This window comes from Camelus bactrianus, chromosome 15, assembly GCF_048773025.1.
Source record: "Camelus bactrianus isolate YW-2024 breed Bactrian camel chromosome 15, ASM4877302v1, whole genome shotgun sequence".
In the NCBI taxonomy this organism is placed as follows: Eukaryota; Metazoa; Chordata; class Mammalia; order Artiodactyla; family Camelidae; genus Camelus; species Camelus bactrianus.
In genome coordinates, this window is record NC_133553.1 from 46,499,444 (window position 1) to 46,519,211 (window position 19,768).

At 48.6% G+C, this 19,768-nt stretch overlaps 2 protein-coding genes across 13 annotated transcripts in view; one reads left to right on the forward strand and one right to left on the reverse strand.

The window, feature by feature from the left end:
- Nucleotides 1–19,768, reverse strand: part of ATP6V1E2 (ATPase H+ transporting V1 subunit E2) — a 126,953-nt gene that overhangs the window by 72,463 nt on the left and 34,722 nt on the right. For 6 of the 12 annotated variants that reach the window (XR_012498947.1, XR_012498945.1, XR_012498953.1 and 3 more), the window contains one exon: nucleotides 16,773–17,058. The exons of 5 other annotated variants lie outside the window; for them this stretch is intronic. The gene's annotated coding sequence lies outside the window, so the exon portion shown is untranslated. Of the gene's footprint in view, nucleotides 1–17; nucleotides 5,538–16,772; nucleotides 17,059–19,768 lie in introns of those variants that run through there. One more of the 12 variants, XR_006719209.2, reaches the window with a different exon arrangement.
- On the forward strand, nucleotides 5,549–11,211 carry TMEM247 (transmembrane protein 247). The gene is made up of 3 exons (XM_074341097.1): nucleotides 5,549–5,709; nucleotides 6,417–6,740; nucleotides 9,476–11,211. The coding sequence occupies exons 1-3, from the start codon at nucleotides 5,593–5,595 to the stop codon at nucleotides 9,737–9,739; spliced, it is 705 nt and encodes a 234-aa protein (XP_074197198.1). The 5' UTR covers nucleotides 5,549–5,592; the 3' UTR covers nucleotides 9,740–11,211.

The following is a 19,768-nucleotide window of genomic DNA, read 5'->3' on the forward strand; positions in this document are numbered from 1 at the left end:
CTTTTATGTTAACTTACATGAAATGAAAAAAGCGTCGGATGAGACGTTCAAGGAGGCTTTTTTGAGGGCGATTTCAGCACTGTCCCATTACTTCATTTAGAATATTCTAGAAGGCCAGCTGGAGGCAGCTCTAATAGCAGGTGCACCACCTGGCTCCACACCCACCTGTTGTAAGGTGGGAGCAAAGGCAACACGTCTGTATGAAGCAGGGCTTCACTGCCCCCCTCCGTTTTTACATGCAGAGTCTGCACCCCTAAAGGGTTCCAATGACTTGCCAAGGTCTTGGCTTAGCTAATGGCAAAGCCTGGGCCAGGACCCCAGGACCCCTATACTTGGTGCAGAACATTTTCCACTGCACTCTGCTGGGTGGCCCAAAAGGAGTTAATCAGAAGTTGTTACTGAGAGCCCCTGAGGCCCAGGCGGGAGGGTCTCCACGCCCCCTTCCAGCTCCCACCGATGACAGTCCAGAATTTCATCCTTAAGCCAGCTCTTCATTGGAGTATTCCTCCCATCAGGAGCTCCGACCGGCTAGGGTGTACCAGCACCAGTATTCAGGCTTCATCCCAGGCAGGCTTTGCTTTAACAAGCCCAGTGTATGAATGGCCATTGGATTTACAGATTGGGAGAAAGCAGCTTTATGAAATTATGCACAAAATTCCTTTCAATAGCAAGGTTCCCATACCCATCACCTGACTTCCCAACCATTTAAAATAGATTTAAACTTACAAGACTTTGATTTACACCCAACTCTGTGGGAATTCATTTGCTGCTAATTCACCTGCACCAAAGTAGAGGATCCAACAGGAAAGTGGTTAGGAAGTGAGGCCTCTGCTTCTGCTTGGAGGGGGTCAGGACAAAAAGCAGAAGGTGTAGCTCCTTGACCCTCTGGTCTGCCTGCCTATGTCACACTCACTAGCCAGAAGGGAGCCACAGTTTGACCAGAGCCATCGGCTAACCTGACCTTCACTGGCGCCCGCTGTGAGCAAGGCCGTGTGCCCCGCCCTCGTGCAGCTGCTGATCCAGGAGGATGAAGTAAGCACCAGATCATTTAACACAAAGCAGCCAGAGAGGCACAAAGCACACAGTTTCACAGATTGTAGTAGCTGGGATGGGCCCTGAAGGCTGGAGGGGCTTTCGGAGTGGAGATAAAGGAGAGAGGGTTTTGTAGGCTGAGAAAACTATCAGCAAAAAGTCAGGAAGGCAGGAGAGCTCAGATGTACCGAGGGAACATCAAGAAGCATCCTCTCTCCAGCTCGACGATATACTCCGTGGAGGTGAGACCTGCACGATGATCCCTGGTATTCCCCTCAGTATCCAGCACATGGTCATGAATCTGGAAGGGGCTTGTGAAATGTTGTTTTGGGTGAACTCCTCAAAAGGCAAGACCTACCTCCAGGGCACTGAGGCAGGTGTGTTGAAAGGGAACTGAATTCCTAGTAGGAACGAACGTTCTGTGTTGTTATCAATGTATATTGCCTCTTAGCTGCAAATCCACCCTTAGCTGCCTGGCTCCTGATGCTGAAGCAAAGCTCTGTAAGCATTTCTCTGCCCAGCTCATGATGATAGAGAGACATCCAGGTAAGAAGGGGGTTTTCTTCCTGGTTCTGGTGCACTTTCCTTTTTCCTTCCACCCACAATGCTAGGCTGGCACATGTAGTGGTCCTCACCTCCAGAGGGTTTCAGGGGCACTTTGGGGCACAGCTTGTCCCAACACATTTTCCAGCTGAGGTTTTCTCTAGTGACTTCCTGACAAGTTCAACATCAAATTCTAGGCAGCTTCCCAGTGGGTTTTTTTGGCACTCAAGGAGACAGTTTCCTGCTTGCCAGCCTTGACCTGCTTGACCTTGACTTCAGTGAACTTTTACATGGTTCAGTGGCTCCAGCCACACCCCCTCCAATGGAATATGAATCTCAGCCTCTAAGGGGCTCCTCTCTCAAACGCATTACTGTACTTGCTGCTAAAATTAGGAACAAGGATGCCTATTCTCACCACTTCTGTTCAACATAGTATTGGAAGTCCTGGCCACAGCAATGAGACAAGGAAAAGAAATAAAAGGGACACAAATTGGAAGGGAAGAGGTAAAACTGTGATGCAGATGACAAGATGCTATATATAGAAAACCAATGCATTCCTGTATTATTTATAGTTCTCTTTATCCCTAAGTAGCCAATCCCCTGTCACTAGTTAGTAATTCTTTATAGTCTATCTTCCCTGTTGGAATCTCTGTGTGGTTTCTGTCTCCTGATTAGGCCCTGACTGATACGAGGCTCATTTACATGCCTTCACGGACCTGCATACGACCTGGAGGGGCTGTCCTCAAGCGGCCCCTTGCTCCCTCCTCAGTCAGATTGGTCTGGAAAAATCCTCTGAGCATTTGTGTCACCTCTTCCTCCTGAATACCCCATCTCCGCCAGAGTTCCATCGGGAAAACAGAAACTGCTCTTAATGTTCCCAGCAGGAAGTGATTTCATACAGGGGCTTTGGTGCTTAAGTCCTGGCTTCACTTGATCCTAACTTTGTCACTATGGACAGGTGACAGCCTTTTGGAGACTCAGTTACCACTTCTATGAAGACAAAGATAATAATAACTCATATGATTGCTCTCAAAAATTACATAAAATCATGCTTGAAAAATTCCTAATAACCAGTACATGGTTAGCGCCCAATAATTGTAAGCTATCATTGTTGTTACTATTATAATCCTCTAACTGCTCCAGCACACCTAGGCTGAAGTGTCTCAGAGTCACAACAGTCTGTCACTGAGGCAGCCAGAAAGGTAGGAGGGCATTTCAGCAGTAAGATATCCGTCCCTAGTTGACGTAAAGACAACCGCAGACTGGAGAGGGGTCACAGAGGTGGGGGGCGATGTGGAGGTTGGGTATGACCCAGGGCCTTAAAGATGCCTGCCTGTCCTCAACCAGAACAAGTCACACAGCCTAAACTTCCTTCAGCTATGCAGCGCAAACCCTCTCTTCCAAAAATTTAATTGAAAATGTAATATATGCACATTGTTTTTTGAAAAGTCGAAGTGTAAAAATGCAATACAGTTAAGAATGTCTCCCTCCTACCCCCAAATCCCCAATCCCCCCACTCTCCCAATTCAAAGGCAACCATCACAAACCAGTTTCTTATGTGTCCTTCCAGGCAAACTCTAGGCATACACCAGGATAATAAAGATACTTTCATATTTTAATACAGATGAGAGCACTGCTTTTGCTTTCCCACTGAATATAGCTTGGAAGGCATTCCATACTTGTGCTGACACATCTACCTTACTTGGTTTTCCTTTACTCTTATTCTTTCAAAAATTTGCATAGTATTCTTGACATAAATATGGCACTATCCAGCTCCCTTCTGGTGGAAATTTAACTTTTTCCCAGTCTTTTGCTATTATAAACAATGTTGTAATAAACATCTAAGTACATACTTCTTTCTTTTTTTTTTTGAGGTGGAAAAATCATTTTATGTCATATATATATATATGACCGAAACAGTATGCTGTACAGCAGAAATTGATGCAACATTGTAAACTGACTATACTCCAATAAAAATAAATAAATAAATAAATAAATAAATAAATAATTGTTTAAAAAGCTAAGAAAATGCTAACAAGATAGCTAAAAAAATATCATCTTGCATCTGAGATTTGGAGCCCCAAAGACCATCTTGATGGTCTAATGTAGAAATGTCAGGGAAGGAGGTGGGAAATCTCAAGGATGGGATGGGAGTCCTAGCTCAACCACTAATGTCTTTTGCCCTTAGATACCAACCACTTCATCTCTCTGTATGACTCAGGTCCCTGCTTGTCAGGAAGCAACAATTATACCTGCTTTAAATTGCCTCATAGGGTATTCTGAGAATCAAATGAGATCATGTAAATGAAAGTCTGTGAGTGCTGTACTAATACGCAAGTGTCTCCAGTTATTTGCCAAACTGACGCTTGACATGTTGCTCTATGAATATACAGTGCCCTTTGTGCTCAATGCCCCTTCTAAAGGGAACTGACCACCCCCACGGCCCTCCCCCAACAGCTTCTGCCTAGGAACAGCCCAAGGCTGCTGTCCACTGTCCTGTATGTCCCTACCTCCCCATCCTTCCATTTCTCCACTGTCGACTGAGCTGGGCTGGGCACCTTCCCAGTCCATGGGCTGCCCAGTGGCTAGAATGAAAAGCTCTGCCCAAATAGAGACAAAGTAGGTCATTCTGATTCCCATCCTTGGAAAAGTCAACTAGGACATCACGAGTGACTAAGACAGTTAGGACGAACACAGACTGAATGCACACAGACGGGCAGTGCAGTCAGGGCTGTGAAGGGCTGTTAGAAGCTCAAGACATGAATAAGCTGAAACTGGGAGGAAGCAGAAACTTTGCACAGGCTAAAGCTATGAGATAGGGAAAATCACAGGTGAGAAAGGATGTTGGCTAAAAGTGAGAGGACACAGAGCAGCAGAAACCCCAGAACCAGCCAAGTTACAAGAATGGCAAAGCGTGTGAAGGTACACCAGGTCTGAACGCAGCACAGTCTCCACGGGGCCCAGTCACCCAAATCCCCATTGGGCTCCCACGTGATCCTGGTACCCTCGCTCCCTCAGATGGCCTTACTGTAACCTCCTTTCCCTGGGCTCAGTGGAGCAGTGGAGGGAGTGACTCTTTGTGTTGCCAGGAGTGCCAAACCAACCCCAGGCTCATGAGAGCTATCTCCCCAGCCTCCTGCAGAGTCAGGACAGGTGCGTGAGGATCTTCCCTTGGGACAGGGGAAATGAGAGTCCTAGACTATATTTTGCTTTGGAATATACTGCTTTGCTTAATGAAATAATGCAGCTTTGTTGTGGTCAGCTCCTAGGGAAAGGGCAGGGGTGGAGAAGGACAGAGAGCACAAATGGAGAGACAAATGGACAATAATTTTTAGTCGACTTCGCTTATGCTGATCCTTCCCTCTTGCCCAGATCCCAGCCACCCTTCATGTTACCTCTTCCACAGAACCTTCCCCAGTGGCTCCGACCGCAGCAACACCAACACTCTTGACAATGATTTGCTTTATGGGCCCTGTTTATATTGCCCCATATCCACACTTTTTACCCTGTGTCTTTGCAGTTCTTCCCACTAAAGGGATGGAGTACATTTCCCCATACTTTGGCTTTGAGTTTGGCCATGGGAACATCTTATGCTACCTCATGTCATCTCTGTAAGAACCTATCTCTAAATAAAAGTCACATTCTAAGATACAAATTTGGGGGGCACATAATTCAGCCCATAACAGGGTTTTTGGAGCTAATTATGACTCATCTCAAGCCAGGATGCATTTAAAAGAGGAATCCAAGAGAGTAGATTTCAAGTGGTGGAATTCTAGTTTTCAAAGCAGTCCTTGGTGGGGAAGGGGTGGGTGCAAAGGCCCATCCTGTAGTTCTGAATAATGGCACCTGAGAGGTGTCACACCCTCTGCCAGAGGGGCCCTAGCAACTGGTAGAATGTGGGTTATTATGAGGACAGGGGATTGTGATGGTGGCTGGGCTGTGGAATCTGATGAGGCCAAATGTTAGTGCCTCAAAAGATATCCTTTGGCCCCAACTGGCAACACTGTGGTTTTCTGGATGGCGTCGGAGGACAGGGAGATGATGGAAGGTCGGGGGGCAGGAGAAAGCTGCCCAAACTTCCCCAAGATGGTGCCTGATGATCCCATGTCGGAAGGGAAGGCAAGGGTCTCTTTGGTAAGGAGGATGCCTCATCTCACTGCCCTAGCCTGTCCCAGCAGGGGGAGGAAGAGGACTCTGGGGACACAGGATAGGAGCTGAGTGCTCTGAGATTCTAGAGAGCTGCTAAGAAGAGCAGGTGACATGCACCCCATCCCCAACCTGGCACCCAGCTATAACCAGTGACCAGGTAGCCCTCTGTAAGATTGTAAAGTCACTTAAAGGTGGCTTTGGTCTCGCCCATCTACCTCTCCATGTGGGGCCCTTTCCTCCTCCTGCAGATGGGCCTGGGCCCCCCCATGGCCCTAATGTTGGTCCCCAGGTATTTAGGCCTCTCAGTGCAGACCCTGGGTTTCATCCTCCCTCTGTATGCCCCAGAGGACTAGGTGTCTCTGGTCTCAAAGTAGAATGGGGGGTAGGAAGTTACCTCCAGTGATGATTTGAAAATCACCAGGAAGATGACTTCTACTCAACTCCCCAACACATCCCCCTGCATCTTTAGGGCACCATTCCTCTGTGTCCTTCGCCCTCTCCTTCTTAATTCTCAGGTCCTGATCACTCCACATAAGTGCATTTCTAACAAGAACTCAAGTCCCAATGCTCACAATTCACAACACTCTTTCAAGTACCCCAATGTGTGGTGTCCGGAGCCACCAGAGCGCGGTGGGGTGGGGTACAGGCAGCCCATGGCTGACTTCCCCCATCCTCCCACCCTCTTCCCTCAGGAGGCAGAGTCCCCGAAGCCCGACTCCTCCTACGACTACCTGGAGGAGCTAGAAACTTGTGAGGACGGAGGCTGCCCAGGGCCGCCTAAGTCACTGTCCTCCAAGGCCGGCCCCGCCACCACCAAGGGACAGGCAGGAGATGGACCTGAACTCGCGGAGCTGCTCCCGGCCCCAGGGCCCGAGAGCAACGCTGAAATGGAGCTGGAGAAGATGCGCATGGAGTTCGAGCTCACGCGGCTCAAGTACGTGCACGAGGAGAACGAGCGCCAGCGGCAGCACGAGGAGGTGATGGAGCAGCTGCAGCAGCAGGGGGCGCCCCGCCTGGTAGGTGGCAGGTCCCGCCCTGGAGGTGAAGGGGCCCACCCCTGACCTGCATGGGGAGCCGACCTTACCTGCTTCGCGGCTGCATCCCACCCTACGTCCAGAGACTCGGTGGGAGGGTCTGCTCACTGCTTTAGAGCTTCCATGTGAAGCTGAGATCTGACTCTTTAAGGAGAGTTGACGCCAGGAGGGGTCCCAGACTACTTTGTCCACTCACCTGCCCATGACTTTCCTTCTCAGGGAAAACTCTTTTAACGTTTCCTCTTTAACTCGATTTCCACCACACTCCATCTGCATCTCTTAAACTGGGACACTGAGGGCTAGCCCCAGAACCCCCATGGCAGTCTGGCTGGGGATTTTGATAGACCCATCACCTCCTCCCCTCATCAGGGCTGCATTTGCTCTGTTGGCTCGCACTGCCTTGCCGTCAACTAAAACAGACCTCTTTTGGCAAGAAATGGACCACTCTCCCCTGATCTAAATGGACATAAGAAAGCCTGCTTGTGATTAAATGGGATGTGAAGTGCTTAGCACTGTGGCTGGGCCATCAGAAGTACTAAATAATGAAAGATGTTATTGTTTAAAGCAGCACTGTCCGGGCTTTAAAATCAGACAGTCCTAGGTTGAAATCCTGCCTCTACCATGTATAAACTGTGTGACGTTGGGCAAATTACTGATCCTCTGAGCCTCGGTTTGCTCATCTAGAAGGCTGTACCTACCTCATAGGGTTGTTGTGAGGATTAAATGAAAGAATGCACGTAAGGCACTTTGCAGTGAGCCTGGCACATTAGGTAAGCACTCAGTAAATATTCCCATTTTTATGTACTCATGCAATTCACTTCTTGACCCAAATGCAACAACTTACGTTCATCACTTTTCAGTTTTATCAGGATGTAATGTATTAGCTATGCTTCCCAGCTCTGAGTCATCCTCAGTTCTGAGAAACTTGCCTTCTGTCTTTATCCAAGTCATTGCTATAATTGTTGAGGAGGATATGACCTAAAGTAAATACCACTAAAAGATCTCCCCACAGGTTAGCAATGTTCCATTAATCAGCACCCTTGAGTTACATTTTCTCCAGCTCACATTTCTCTACCTTGTCCAGAAAAATGTCCTGAGACACACTGTCAGATGGTTTCCCAGAATTAAGATATTGCACTATAGCATTTCCCCAACTGACTGGGCCATTTTTTTTCCTAAAGAAAATCAGGTTAGTTTTGCATGGTATGTTCTCAATGAACACAAGCTGGCTTCTCAACAATTTTTTTTTCTTGCTCACAAAATATCTGCTTTTTAGTTTGAAAATCCTTCTCCTTGCTGGAGGAGATGGAAATCCTTGGTATATAGTCCTATCTGCTCTCTGTCTTCTGATTAAGTTAAAAAATAGACCATCGAAAGTGTTTCGAAAAGTCTAAAAGTTTTCACAAATGCACATTTTGTTATCAAAACCATAAATATCCATTAGCAAGCAGACCGCAAATGGTGGCAGGAAGTCAGGGGATCTAGAGCCAGAGCAGGTGTGCGGAGAAACACAAGATCTGTCCAGCCCTCCTCTCGGACCAGGACACTGGGTTTCTTCCCTCTGGTCTTCAACATTCCTTGCTCTTCATTTCAGAGGTGGCATCACTGGAGTCATTTTCTGCCCCACTCAGCTTTATTTAGTTGTCCTCACATTTTATATATTTGGTTCAACAACAGTGTTTCCCAATCTCAGCCTTTAAAAATAGTTTACAGAAGTGTTTTACTTCCTGTGCATTTACTGAAAAGTGGAGAGTTGACTTGAATTTTAAGCTCCCCGCCACCCTCTGTTTTCTGGGCGGGTGGGAAGAGAGCTGGCATTGTACTGAAAAACACCACTGTGAGTTTCTAGCCAGGTTAGGGCATCGCAGTCCCTGCCATCTGCCTGCTTGCAAAAATGTGGCATGAGTTTTAAAGATATTTTAAAAAATGAACCGTGGGGTAATGCCTTCTTAACTACAGGTTAGAATAGTGCTATCAGCTTTTCCCTGGCTTAGGGATGATGCTTTCTACAGTTAAAATGGAGGTCTGTTCGACCTGCTTTATAGAGATTCTGGTAAAGAGCCACACACAGACAGAATTGGCCGGACAGTTCAAACTGCCTTCCCCCAAGCCCAAGACCCTGAGGGTTTAGGGAGGCCCCATCACCAGTCTCTGACTACTTGCCCGCAGGAGACACCAAACCCTGGGCTGAAAGACCACAGCCTGACCCTGTTTGACGTGTGCCAGGAAGGACACAGAGAGACAGACAGACACAGTCATTTATGCCCAAGGAATCGCCCTCACTCATTGTGCCACCATCCAGAAAACAAGATCGAGTGTTAGGGGAGACTGTCCAGAGAACACTCCTAAGAGCCGGCACCCAGATCTGGGGATCTCAGAGTCAGAGGGAGGCTGCCCCCATGCGGGACTCAGAGGCTGCATGGAGTGTACAGAGAAGACGCTGCCAGCCTGACTCAGGAGGGATGGGACCTGGCTCAAGAAGTGAAACTCATGAGTTCCCGCTATGTGCCAGTGACCCTGCTTGGGAATTTTTCCTTTCCTGTCTGGCACTTCCTCCTGGTCATCTTGTGAGGGGGCACAATTACCCTCTCCTTAGGTGGGGAAGACAGCCTGTCCAAGGTCACATTCAGGAAGGGACAGGAGCAGGATGGAAGCCCAGGCCAGCCTAGCACCCAAGCCCCGGTTTCGCCATTTGCACTCTTTTCTCTCCCCCACAGTTCTCGGGAGGCTTCCAGGACCTCCTGCTCCCCAAGAACCAGTTCGCCATGTTCCTGTACTGCTTCATCTTCATACACATCATCTACGTCACCAAGGAGATGGTCTTCTTCCTCTTCTCCAAGCACTACCTGTTCTGCATCGCGGCCATTTTGCTCTGTTTGATTAAAACTTTATGGTCATACTTCCAAGTGCCTCTGCTCTCTCTGTCACTGGGACCCTCCTCCCCCCACATGTGCATCCTTCCCATCAGGGCTTGCTGTTAGGAAAGTTTTGATGTCAACCACTTACACCTCAGTGTGAAGAAACATGTTCAAGCCTTGAACTGAGCCTGAGTTCTTTCTATGGATCAAGATGCTCTACTCCCCGAGAGGAGGGCTTTAGATGGTAGCAAGTTAGGGAGGTATCTGTGGGGAGAAGGGATTTAGAAAGCGCTTCCAGAATCATGGAAGTCACACCATGACTGGGCTGGCTTGGGATACACCACATCTACTCACTTGCATAGATCTTTCTGAGATGTAGGGAGCTGTGGTAGGCTTGGGGGAAGGCCCCCCACAGATGTCCACGTCCCAGTCCCCAGAGCCTGTGAATATGTTATCTTCCATGGTGAAAGAGACTTTGAGGTGTGATTAAACTAAGGGCCTTGACATGAAGAGAGAATCCTGGTTTATCCAGATGAGCACGGTGTAATCACAAGGGTCTTCTAAGATGGAGGCAGGAGGGTGAGAGGCAGGGGAGGAGATATGCGGCCGTGGAAGCAGAGGGTGGAGAGGTCCAGGGCCATGAGCCAAGGGAGGCAGGCAGCCTGTAGAAACTAGAAAAGCCAAGAAAGGGGGTTCTTCTCCAGAGCCACCAGGAAGAATGCAGCCCTGCCAAACCCATTTTAAACTTCTGACCTCCAGAACTGTAAAAGAATAAATTTGAGTTGCTTTAAGCCACTATGTTTGTAATAATTTATTACAGCAGCAACAGTAACAAGGAATTAATACAGGAGCCAAGACTCCTCGAGCTCTTTCCAGCTCTGCAGACGTGTCAGGATGGCATCCCCAGGCCCTTGGCAGGGGCCCATTTAGCCCTGGGTCTGAGGACTGTACACAGTCTACCATGCAGACTTTGAGCCTGCCCTCAGCAATTCAAGGAGAGAGATGCTGAAGTTTCAAGGAGCCTGGGACAGGCCTGTCAGATAGCCTTAACACTGAGCAGTGCATGCTTGGTTGAGGCGGGGCAGGGCAAAATCTGGGCCTGCTGTTCTAATGGAAAAGTAGGAAGAGGGAAGAAAAACCCCAACAGACCACACAGCCCAACCCTCAGATCACTCACACACACACACACACACACACACACGGCAAATAAACAGTTGTCTACAGTAGAAATATACACAACCCTCCAGGTAAACAGGCAACAACCAAAAGGAACAGCCTTTGGCCACTAGAGGGCTCACAGGAGGCACAAAATGAAGCTGCCCAGTGTGTGTAACCAGGGAAAGGGGTTCAACTCCCCCAGGGCCAGCTACCCTTGACGGTTTCTCTCACACTGCGCCCCCACCCCCAGCAGGTGGCGGGCTGCCCTGACCCCGCCAGCCCCGCCCAGGAATGATGGCTGGCGCGGGAGACTTTAGTGATTAAGCAGCAAACTGAATGAGGCTGGACACAGCTGTGCAATCAGTCAAGTCTTTATGGCCCCCTCCTCTTCCCAGACATAAGTCTCTGCTTTAAGAAGGACAAAAGAGTACGTTTCTGTCTTGTTGGGCCGGCTGAGTGATGCTAAGAGGAACACATGAAAGGACCGCCCTGGGACTCTGCGTCAGTGCATGTTATTATGCCATTTCAGTCCATGGTGGCTTCTCATTCGCCACCCAGTTCAATGCATCCATCCGCATTTAGAGCTGTGTGACAGGTATTTACTTGAAAGTAATAAAACTGTCATTTCTCATTAAACTTTCAAGGGTAGAATTTTTTTTTTTTTTTGCTATAGGTCACTTCTCACAATCATCTTACTGGATCTGGGTCTGTCTGAGGTGGGGATTGAAGCCAAAGACGGAGGCAATCAAGATATCAAAAAGATCAAGGCCCAGACGTTTAATTTGTTAGAGCAAGCAGAATTGTGGGTTTGTTTAAAAAAAAAAAAAAAAGGTACTATAAGGCCATTTACTTCATTGTCTGTTGCCAGGTACAACTGAACTTAAATACACCCATTTTCCTTACATGTCTTCAGAGAAACACCTAGTAAACTCCCTTGAGAAGTTAAGTTAGCATCTCATCTCGCCTCCTTAGCAGTGGACATGGTATCTCCCCTCTAGCCCTCCTACCTACTCTGATGGAAGACTGAAATCAGTAGCCTAAGATCTGCCCTTGGCAAAAATGAGAAAGATTCCTGATCACTCCCCAAACTTGGTACAGGTCTCCTGGTTCAAATACTAAGCAGAAAATCAGATGGAAAGGAGAAACAAAAGTGGATAGAGATGCAAAGGATAGTGAAAAGGCACAGTCCAGTGTTACCAGGAGGGCAGCAAGGCGACATGCAAGCGCTTCTAGAGAACCTCCAGTGGGCCAGGCACTGTGCTACATGCTTTATGGAGGCCCGGGAGGTAGACATGGGCATCACTCCCATTTCACAGACAAGGATACTGAGGCTCAGAGAGGTTAAGTGACGTATTCAAGACCATGTGAGATCTCAAGCCTGACTCCAAAGCACACGATTCTTCTACACTCCCAAATTCTCTATGCTTCCAAATCCTGCCTTGGAGGTTCTCACAGGCCTGCTAGGGAGATGAGGTTAATATGCATTACAATATAAAGAAGCCATCAGGCACACAGACCTCAGTGATGACTGAGATCAAAGAAGGAGAGGTCCTTGGAGCCCAGGATGATAGGAAGTCTTTTTCAAAGAGCAGTCCACAAGGGCAGGTGAGCCTGGGACAGGTAGAAAGGAGGAGGGAGAATGCACCTGAGTTAAGCTCAAGGTGGTAGTGTATAATCTGTATTCAGAAGGAGCAGGCTCATCAGTGCTCCAGTGAATGGTAACAGGCCTGGAAAACTGATTTGGGACCAAATTTTATAGTCTTGAATGTTGGTCTGAGGAATATGAACTTCAACCCTTGGGAAATAAGGAATCCCTGAAGACTGTAGAATGAGATAGTGACCTTCCCCCAACCCCCTCCTGGGGACCATATTCTTGCCTTGACCTCATCTTCCCATGTCCAATTCAGGAACACTCTGAGGTCCTAGTGTGAAGACTGCATTTAGCTATAAAAGAAATGTAGCCACAGTGACTTAACCAAACAGGGGTTTCTGTTTCGCACATACTGAGACGCCCCAGGTAAGGCAGTCCATGACTGGTGAAACTTCTCTAGGAAGCCATAGAGGACCCAGGCTTCTTTCTGTTCTACCATCCTTAGCATATGGCATTTATCCTCCTCACCCCATGGCTTCTAGCTTCATAATCTCAAGATGGCTGCTGCAGCTCCAGGTATCAACTCCAAGTCAGCAGAGGGGGAGAAAGGAAGGGGCCATCTTTAAAAAGCTTTCCAGAAAGACCCACTTTAAGATTTCTGCTTAAATCTCATTGGTCATGTTGCTGCTCCTAGATTCAGGACATCTGAGGTGTGGCAAGTTTTTTGCCTGGGTGAACAAAATTAAAATTCTGATAATATGGGTGTGGGGAGAGGGAATGATGGATATTGAATAAGCAAATAACTGTGTCTGTCCTACCCTGCTTTCTTAGGCCCAGCTCCCACAGCCTGCCCCAGCACTGAGCCAGGATCATGGTCCGGCTTGAGACAACTGGGTGGAGCACAGCTGTGGCCAATCTGGGTCTGGCCCCTGGCTGCACCTCTGCCTGAAGGCCTCACTCACGTACCATAGCAGGAAGGGCATGGTTTTCTCCGGACACACGACTGAAACAGCTCGGCCTTCCTCCTCCTGGCCTCTCCCTGAGGCCCCAAGATCTTGCACAACTTGGGCAGCAGCCCTGTCTGGGGACTTAGAAGGGCACACCCATCTGTGCTGGGCACCCTCTGCAGAGCTGCGAGAGGAGGCAAGCCTGCCTCGAGAGTCCCTTCCCCTCCTGAGTCCCAGATCCGACAGAACACAGCCCAGTGTCCCTGGAAGTCTCTCCTGTCAGCCCACTCACACCATGATGCTGAAGACAGGGAGGGTAACAGAGCCTCCACATTACACTCAGCTGTAGCCCAAACATGCACTAAGAGTGAAATTTCAGGCAGACTTAGGAAGAGAAAGATAGACGAATCCTTCCTGCTCCTCAAATGGAATCACATAGGTTGCAACCCTGAGCCCAGGGACATGGCTAGAGCCCCAGAGATGCTAAAATCTGCAAGAGGGACAGGGAGCAATCTTGGTGCTAAATGCCACTTCCCTGCCAGGTGTTTCTAATCCCACTTTAGCAGGTGATTGCAAGCAAGTCAGTTAAGCTTTCTAAGCTTTGCTTGGGTGACCTGCAAATTATCTAAACTAACAGAGAAAAAAAAAAAAAGTGAGTGGGGAATGAAACCAAAGACTAGGGCCTGATTTCAGAAATTTCAATTTAATTGATCTGAGATGGTGTCCAGGGAAGTTTGGGAGCCTGAAAAGTGTCCCAGTTGATTGAAATGTTCAGCTTTAATACAAAACCTAACTCCTTGCTTCTCTACATGTGATCTGAAAACCAGCAGCACCAGGCATCTTAGAAGCGCAGCATCCCAGGCCCCACCCAAGACCCACCCATTAGATGCACTTTTGACAGTAACCCCAGTGACTTGAGTGCACCTGTGAGTATGCGAAGTGCTGTTCTAGGCTTCATGACTCCATCTTACCTACCTTCTGTGAAGACAGGGCTCTCGGCCTGGGCAGTCGTGGAGGTGGGGGAGGGTACTTGGAGGGGAGAGAGGAAGGAGCGGAGAAAGGATAACTGAGCGTGTGCCCCCTACCCGTGCTGTGGGAGCCGCCATCACAGCTGATGTGGCCGGGAGACAGCGCATCCGGCTGCCCCCCTCCCTCTGTGCTCTTCAGTAGTCCTTGCTCTGGGCTTCTGAGCTACCAAATGATTTCTCCCAGCGCTCTGTGACTCACCAGAAACTTCCGGAATCCCCCCAGGCCAGGCTCTGCCTCTGTCCCTTTTATAATCTGGCTCCAATGTGTGTAGCTTGGGGCAAAAATCTTGCTAATATACATTCATTCATTATTCAAAGGTTGCCACTGTTCTTTCAGGAAGGTTAAGCATGATTAAAAGATAGGATTTTTTTTCCACAGGGCACAGCAGAAAAGCTAGGGATCCCGCATTTTTAAGCCGTTTTGGCCAAGCCTTGTTGCATAATTTAAAGTCTGTAAGTTATTTAGATTTAATTAGCCAAAGGAGCAGCAGCTGCAGGTTCATTACTCAGTATTTATTAAGCACCCTCAGAGGGCTTGGCCGGCTCTTAAGAGCAAAACAGAGGATCCGCTTTGGACTTGCAAATTGCCTACACTTAAGGAGGGGATCCCAGGTGGTGTCAGGAGGTGGGCATTTTTGTTCCTAAGAACAAAGGGTGGCATATGTCTGTATATGTATAACTGAATTGCTTTGCTGTACACCTGAAACTAACATTGTAAATCAACTACACTTCAATAAAAAATAAACAAAAAATTTTCTTAAAAAGAACAAAGGGGTGGCATCAAAGGACCTGGGGTCATGAGACAAATCCCCACACAAATCCCCCACAAGTCAATGAGTTGGGGGCCCGTGGAGACAGGTGAGTGTGATATGCAGGCCCACGGGAAACACAGGGCCCTACAAATGAGAGGTGTTAGTAAGAGAGGAGCAAAGAATGTGCACAGATCGCAGGCCTGACCTGAAGAACCTGGGGGGAGGGGAGAGGGTCCGCTGGAGAACATGGGGCTTAGTGCAAAAGGACAATGCAAGGGTCCCTTGCCCAAGAACTATTGAGAATTTTAAGGTGGTGATGGCAGAGCCTGAAACAAAGTGCGGGGTCCCTCTGAGTGCAGGGTCCCCGGAGCGTGGGGCCCAGTGCCAGTCCCGCAGCGGTGCACCCATGGAGCCAGCCCTAGAGGTGGATTCAGGAGACCCTCTGGGGTGAGGGGCTTTTGTGGGTCCTCTCAAATCTCTCCCTGGAGGTCCTTGGCACCCCATCAGTGGGAGAAGGGGAGCAGGTGCTGTGCATGTTGAAAGGGGGTGGGGACCATGGAAGCAGGCCCACCATGTGTCTGGCGGTCTGGCAGGAAGGAAGGCCCCCTCCGTGGCAGGACAGGGCCCCTCGCACACCCACCTGCTCTGGGAGCAGAGTCGGGCTGGGTGGGAAGCACCTTTTAGTGTGCGGGTCACGCCCCGGACTTGCAGCCGCTCATCCCAGAGCTAACAGAAGTCTCAAGTTCTCCAACTCTTGGCCTTTCCCCACCCTCCTGGCTTCCGCCCCTAGCCCCATTCAGCTGATCATTTTCCTTTGTGCCAGAAAATCCCCAAATAGGAGAATAAAGCTACACTTTTTACCCCCATGAGCCTCATTTGTATCAAATGACACAGTCACTTTGCCTCAAACTTTTCATCAAAGGAGTCTTTGTAGGGTCCTGGGGCAGAAAGTGGGCCTTGGAAGACAGCCACGGGGGCGGAAGCGCTGAGCAAGGCAACCCTTGGTTAGGGGCCAACGTAGGGGGGGAGCTTCTCTCCTCCCCAGGCAGGGCTGGTGCCAGCCATTCTCTACCAATGAGCCGCTCTCCTCCCAGTACCCAGCTCTGGCTTTAGCCCCGAGATGTCGGAGCAGCTATTGGGCAGCTGCAGGGACCACCTACCAATGGCGTTTAATCAGTACTTGAGGAACAAATGAATGAACAAGCCAATGAACAAAAGGACGCAGCAGACAGACTGGAGAAAGGTTTCTGCTCTCAAGCCTTCTTGGCTTCCTGGCGAGGGGAGAAGATAGTGCACACTGACCCAGTACCTGCGGTACTTTCTGCCCCTGTCCAACACACTGCACGTCATCCCCTCGTCCCAGGGCCACCTGGGGGACTGCTCTAACCACCCTCACTTTGCAGATGAGAAAAAAGAGACTCAGAGGTTCAGGAGTTGTCTGAGCTTACTCATCTAGAAGGTGGCTGAGACCAGCTGTAGCATGGAGCTGAAAGTAGATTTAAGGAAAGCAAAGAAATATACGTCTCATTTATTTGGATTTGTGAATGAAGATTCAGAGCTGCTCTGATAAATGTGAAGAGAAGTGTTAACTCTATTTCAAATAGTACTGTGTGGCCCGCTGTGTCTGCAGGTGTACACCTAGGGGTAGCAGGTTCAAAGGGGTTCGATTTAAAAACCTACCTTTATATTCCACACGTTCTCTCATTTCCTCCCACCAAAGGCTGTGGACAGAAATGTCTCTGAGGTGGACAAGGATGTAAGTCCTCACTCACTGGCCCAGACAATCCACACATCGGCCATTTTCTTGGCAAGCGGGAGATCCATACTCAAAGCCCTGGAGAGCTTCTTCTGGACCATACCCAGCATCTTCTACAGGGTCCATCAAGTCATGTGAGTGGGTCTGCAACTTGCCTGGAGTTGCGGTGGGGAGTCTTCCCTCTTGAATCAGCCATGCTTGGCTTTCGCCCTGAAGAAAAGGATACCATGGCAAGTCTATGAAAGAAGAGGGAGGTGGTGGGACCCAGGGAGAAATCTTACAGTTCACTCTCACTGACTTTCACTTCTGGACAACTTCTGTATCCTCACATACACAAAGCCCCCCTGGTATCCAAGCTGGAATGGGATCCTAGAAAACAATGGGTTTTGAGTGGAAGGCTCTGGAAGCACAGAGAAGGGTAGAGAACCTACGTGCTCGCAGATGTCAGGTTAACTGCGGTGGAACTCCAGATGGCTTCCCTAAGCAAACCACACACTACTGGACCATCCTGAGTCTCGGAACAGATCAGCTAGGGTGGGAGTCGAAAACTGGGATGCTGGGAGGACCCAGGTGGGGCAGGTAAAAGAGGAGAGCTGGCTAGGGGTAGTGTGAATGAAAAATGTTGCCTGCTGTATCAGTAAACAAAGGATGTTGCAGCCATCAAACCGCTACAGCCCCCACCCCAACGACGACGAGCCCTAAGGGAACTCGGGATAAAGACAAAAGCTGCTGCTGCCAGGCCCTCAGCCGCTGCAGCCACCCCCAACAGTGCACCTGGAGGGGACTCAGGATGGGACAGAACAGAATACCGGCCCTAGATAGCTAGGCGCACATCAAAGGAATGATTTCAATGAGCCCAGACTCTTGCATCTTCCGATACTTAGAAAAGCACTAAATTCCTTCACTTGCAATACCTGGTTTACTTTAATTAACAGCAATCTTTGGATGTTTCGACTACCTGGTTTTTCTTGCAAAATTTCCTATATATCTTGGCTCCTCCCTTACCTCTTTGGAGCAGTCTCTTAGAGGTATCTGAGAGGCTGTCTCCTGGGCTTGAAGTCCTGAGAAAAATCCACCCAATAAAACATAATTCTCAACTTTTAGGTTGTGCATTTTTCTTCAGTCAACCGTAGCTAACAGGAAAGGAAGAGCCAGTGTGAAAGAGGCAGCCCCCACTCCCTCCCTCCCTCCCATTTTCACCATGTGAGGCCCCATGTCTAGTTGTTCAAGGGCAGCCAGGAGTCCAGTCTTTTTATGTGATACCTGCTGATCTGTGACTGTTGGTTACAGTTAGGTCTGTGGACCTAACAAAAGTCTGTGGACCTACTAGCTCACAATCTTTGAACTTGAGATGTGATTTTCCCTTATGATTAAGTCTCCGTTTCACTCAGTGACATGCTGGGGGATATCTTTAAACAGAAAACACTGCTAGTTACAAAAATAGAAGGTGATTCACTCTAGCACCGCATTTAAGCACAGAAGCAGCAGTAAAGGATGCTTCTTCCCTTCACAAATTGCCTCACCTTGAGGTGTTTCAAGACAGATCTTTTAATGCATTTCAAATCATGTTAGAGTGGTAAAAATCTAATTTCCATACAACTTCTTGAAGGAAGATGGGAATTTGGCTTGAGCTTGATTAGGACTAAAGAAGGGACGAGGTCGGGGACTAGAAGTAGGGGAAGTGAGGCAAGAGAATGTGTTGAGGGTGGGGTTAAAGCTGGGTGCCCCCACTGAGTGATGAGAAGAGAGTCTGACAATAGCTCTGTGAAGTTGGTCAGACAGAGTGATGGGGCCTAGGGACCAGAGCCAACTAGAGAGGGGGAGAGGATGAGGAAGCATCATCAGTTGCCATGGCGACAAAGGAATAAGCAAAGGGGGAGAAAGAGTGAGGGGGGATCTCGGAGAAGAGCTGTGTTGTGCTGCTGCCTACAACCAGCTCTCTCCTCTCCACCCAGGCACTTTGTCTATGACTCCTTGGGCCCTCTGACACCTGCCCTCCTGTCCCCACTCATCCCTAGTGTGGATAAAATAGTATGAAATTACACCAAGGATCTATACGTGGGTGGTCTGGATGGGCACCTGCTTACTGTGCATCTGGTTCTCCAAAAGGCCTCCTGAGTTCAAAAAATATTTTCTTCACTGTCCTGCTATAAAGCCTATACTACTACTGTTAGGGCAAAATTACTTGGACTAAGGATTTGTTTATGTTCAGTTATAAACCCTCCCTAGAAACAGTAATATCTTGGATATGAACTTCTAGAATCTCATAAGAAATTAATTGATCACATGTAGCAGGGATCTATGCTTCAGGAATGTCCACTACTAGGATTCAGGCATAACTGAATGTGTAGGGCAGACCCCAAACAGGCCAGTTCATAGGATGATTCCAGGGACATCTGCTCTGTGTGTCCAGCATTCGTTTCCCCTTGGTTTTCTTTGGGGGAAGTCCCTCTTCATTAGTTTTTGTCCGGGTGGTTCAAGAGGGCTGACTTCCAATCAAGGGTGGGCCCAAGACCCAGACCTAGCCAATCAGAGCATTCCATCTCCTGGCCAAAGTGATTGGTTCTTGTGTGGACCCATGACCCAAGCCTGACCAGTGTGTCTCAGACCTAGGACTTCTGCTGGAACTCCTGGGAAAGATGAACTCTCTTTCTACTGGGTACTAAGCAGACAGAATAGGGTCCAGAGCTGCTGGTTGCCATCTTTTTTCACTAGGGTAAGGCCAACCTGAGAATAAAGTTGATATGGAGAAAAGCAGAACCAAGAAAAGATGAGAAGAGACAAATAGGGAAGGAGAGGGAGGGAGGAGAAGGCGAGAGAGAGTCCTTGTTGGTGTGATTGGAGCCTCTGGATCCACCTGAAATAAGAGACATCCCTAAGCTTTTTAGCTGCTATTAACCTTGATTTAAATTGGGTTCCT

What these genes read in the sequence shown, in the direction of transcription:
- TMEM247 (XM_074341097.1), top strand. Translation starts at nt 5,593, where the DNA reads ATGGCGTCGGAGGACAGGGAGATGATGGAAGGTCGGGGGGCAGGAGAA. An exon ending in GGAAGGCAAGGGTCTCTTTG is followed by an intron (nt 5,710 to 6,416) that starts GTAAGGAGGATG and finishes CTCTTCCCTCAG; the next exon opens with GAGGCAGAGTCCCCGAAGCC. An exon ending in AGCAGGGGGCGCCCCGCCTG is followed by an intron (nt 6,741 to 9,475) that starts GTAGGTGGCAGG and finishes TCTCCCCCACAG; the next exon opens with TTCTCGGGAGGCTTCCAGGA.